At 42.5% G+C, this 3,593-nt stretch overlaps 1 protein-coding gene across 1 annotated transcript in view; it reads left to right on the top strand.

Moving 5' to 3' along the window:
* GABRR3 (gamma-aminobutyric acid type A receptor subunit rho3) overlaps positions 1–3,393 on the top strand; it is a 46,311-nt gene extending 42,918 nt beyond the window's left edge. The window contains exon 9 of the mRNA XM_043449026.1: positions 2,702–3,393. Coding sequence (XP_043304961.1) covers positions 2,702–3,004 — 303 coding nt within the window. The 3' untranslated portion in view covers positions 3,005–3,393. The remainder of the gene's footprint in view (positions 1–2,701) is intronic.
* The last annotated feature ends 200 nt before the right edge of the window (positions 3,394–3,593 follow it).

Raw genomic sequence — 3,593 nt, 5'->3', positions numbered from 1 at the left:
CACCACCACACACCTGTCCCAACCACCCCCCCAACACCACCCCATCACCAGCACCACACACCTGTCCCAACCAGCCCCCAACACCACCCCATCACCACCACCACACACCTGTCCCTACCAGCCCCCCAACACCACCCCATCACCAGCACCACACACCTGTCCCTACCAGCCCCCAACACCACCCCATCACCACCATCACACACCTGTCCCAACCACCCCCCAACACCACCCCATCACCACCATCACACACCTGTCCCAACCAGCCCCCAAACACCACCCCAGTCACCACCACCACACACCTGTCCCAACCACCCCCCAACACCACCCCATCACCAGCACCACACCAACCTGTCCAAACCACCCCCCAACACGCACCCCATCACCACCACCATACACCTGTCCCAACCCCCCCCCCAACACCACCCCATCACCACCACCACACACCTGTCCCAACCACCCCCCCAACACCACCCCATCACCACCACCACACACCTGTCCCAACCACCCCCCCATCCCAGCCCCCAGACACCAAGAGCTGGGAGAACAGCCAGGGTCATGGAAAATCTGTCCCTAGTGTTGACCTTTGCCCAGAAAGGAGAAAGGGAGGTATTAATATTTTATTTCTTATTCCTTCACCCAAATGTTTTACTAATTCTAGGACTTAGAATTCAGTCTAAGACACTCAGATCTACACTTTAGCTATAATATGCCTTAGTTATGTGCTAATTTGTAAGCTGGAGAGAAAAAAATAAAGACCAGTTCAAAAGCTCTTTCTGTTGAAACAGCCAACTCACCTACTTGTGGAAATTAGCAGCCTGCTGGTAAATTGTGTACTTAATCAGTTTTAGAGATCTAAATTATCATAATGGAGAAAGAAAATGGTACCCTTGTTTTTCATAGAAGAGTCTATCTTTTCTTAACATGCTAATGACATTTTTGGGACTTTCCTGATGACTCAAACATTAAAGAAACCGTCTGCAATGCAGGAGACCCATGTTTGACCCCTGGGTTGGGAAGATCCCCTGGAGTAGGAAATGACAACCCACTCCAGTATTTTTGCCTGAAGAATTCAATGTACAGAGGAGCCTGGCGGCTACAGTCCACAGGGTCACAAAGAGTTAGACATAACTGTGCATAGCACCGCAGTGACATTTTTCTTAAGATAAAAGTGTGGATGCTCAGTGAGACGACTCAGCAGCGTTCTGGGTGGCTAGCAAAACCACCAAGGGGACTATACATAGTTATTCTATCCTCCGATCCAGAGTTGAATATATTATTAATGTTATTGTTGGCCATTGGTTAGTAATTCAATCCTGATGCTATTTCATGTTTATTTTACCCATTTTCATATTACTATGGAAAGTTTCCGGGACTAAAACAAAAAGGGACAACATAACTCGAATATGGTTCGCTGGTTAGTTTACTGATTTCACAATATTGTCCCTATGTGTCTTGAATTCAGTAAAATATTAGGCTTTTGAGTCAGTACAAATGAAATATACGTTTTGGCAGAATTTACTCTGCAGCCTCCGATTGGAATTCAGAGTACTTTCATCCAACAGTAGCCTGTCCATATTTGTTCATTTTTAAACCTCCCTACAGATCAAAAAGAGATTTTGTTTTCTCAGAAAGCAATTAGTGATAGCTGCTTCTGGGACACAGCTCTGTACCAGAAAAGAAAAAGTGAAGTTGCTGTCCGACTCTTTGTGACCCCATGAACTGTAGCCTACAGGCTCCTCCATCCATGGGATTTTCCAGGCAAGAGTACTGGAGTGGGTTGCCATTTCCCTCTCCAGGGGATCTTCCTGACCCATGAATCGAACCCGGGTCTCCCGCATTGCAGGCAGACGCTTTACCATCTGAGCCACCAGGGAAGCCTCTGTCCCAGGGAGAACCACTATCTCCCTCAGAATAAAACCTTCAAGAAATACAGTACTTACATTCAGTCAGGCAGTGGAGCCAGAAAGCAGTGATAATTCACTCCTTAAAAAAAAAAAAAAAGCCAATTTCAACTTGTTTAATTGAGCTGTGTTAATAACATTTAAAGGTACTTTTCAACAAAAGTGGGAAGGCTTGACCAATTTTCATTTTAAAAGAGCAGGCAAAATCATTGGCTACCTCCATCCCACATTCAAGCATAAATGGATCACCAGATGCTATTATTCTGTTTTGGGACAGAAAAAAAAAAAAAAAACACAGATTAAGCACACTGCTATGTTTTTTCTAAAAAGGAAAACTACATTGAAAAACAAGTCCATTTAGTTGATACATCATATTCCATTTCGATTCACAAACTTAGAGCAAACAATTCACACTACTCAGAAACAAAAAGAAACACCTGAAACAATGTTCCCTCTTGGGGAAACAAACATTGAGTGTTACAGTCTATCAGGCCAGGACTAAATCAGAAAACATTTTCAATTACAGTTGTAGTACATTTATTTGTATAATGCTCAAATATTTGTATAATGCTCGCTGCTTAAATCCATATTAAAAATGGATGTCTAAGATGATGTTTTCCATTTATGATGAAAATGACTTTTAATCAGACACCAGAAGCAAAACTAGAGTTTTACTCTTTAAGCAAAGCATTCTTTGTATTTATTAAAACTGTTTTAAAAATCTGATTGTTTTAGATTTTGACTGTAATTCCTTCTCCTAAAACCATATTCATGACTTACTAATAAAGTCTTTTTGTTAGATTTCTAGAATGTACAGTATTGAGGCAACTCAAGCCATGGCCTTCGATGGTTGTTACCGTGACAGTAAGATTGACATGGACCAGACTTCCTTTTCTCTACACTCAGAAGAGGACGCCTTGCAAGCAAGATGCATAAGCAACCACAGTGCAGATTCACCTCGGATAAAGAGGAGAAAATCCTTAGGAGGGCAGGTTGGTAGAATCATTCTGGAGAACAACCATGTCATTGACACCTATTCAAGGATTTTATTTCCCACTGTGTACATTATGTTTAATTTGTTCTACTGGAGTATTTATGTTTGAAGAGGAAATCCCAATTGATAAAATGTGTTTGGAGTCAGATTATGTTAAAAACAACAACAACAAAAACCACCAACTCTTAACTATAAAGTTGGATGGTGCCAGATTAAACTGGAGTCAGCCAATCACCTGTCCTGTCCTAAAGAAAATGTGAAAGTTGACTGATTTACATCAAGGAAAGAGTTTAAGGTCTTAGGAGAATTTGGCTCTATCAGTAAGGGTCACAGGCATGCATAGGATGGAAAACCAATTTCCATAGGGAAGGGCTTTGTACCTACTTTATCTGGAGTCTCCTTGCTTCCTAAATGTAAATTATCTGCATTTGAGTGAAAAATTAAGCTGGACTATGCCCATGGTGGCTCAGATGGTAAAGCGTCTTCCTACAATGCGGGAGACCCACGTTCAATCCCTGGGTCAGGAAGATCCCCTGGAGAAGGAAATGGCAACTCTTGCTTGGAAAATCCCATGGATGGAGGAGCATGGTAAGCTATAGTCCATGGGGTCGCCAAGAGTCGGACACGACTGAGTTTTCACTTTCAGTAAAAACTTTTCAATGCCAATAATTCAGGGCGACTCTGTTCCTTAGTGCTAG

This window comes from Cervus canadensis, chromosome 27 (assembly GCF_019320065.1).
Source record: "Cervus canadensis isolate Bull #8, Minnesota chromosome 27, ASM1932006v1, whole genome shotgun sequence".
In the NCBI taxonomy this organism is placed as follows: Eukaryota; Metazoa; Chordata; class Mammalia; order Artiodactyla; family Cervidae; genus Cervus; species Cervus canadensis.
The sequence above is the reverse complement of the archived record's forward strand: the minus strand, read 5'-3'. Positions and strand labels throughout refer to the sequence as shown.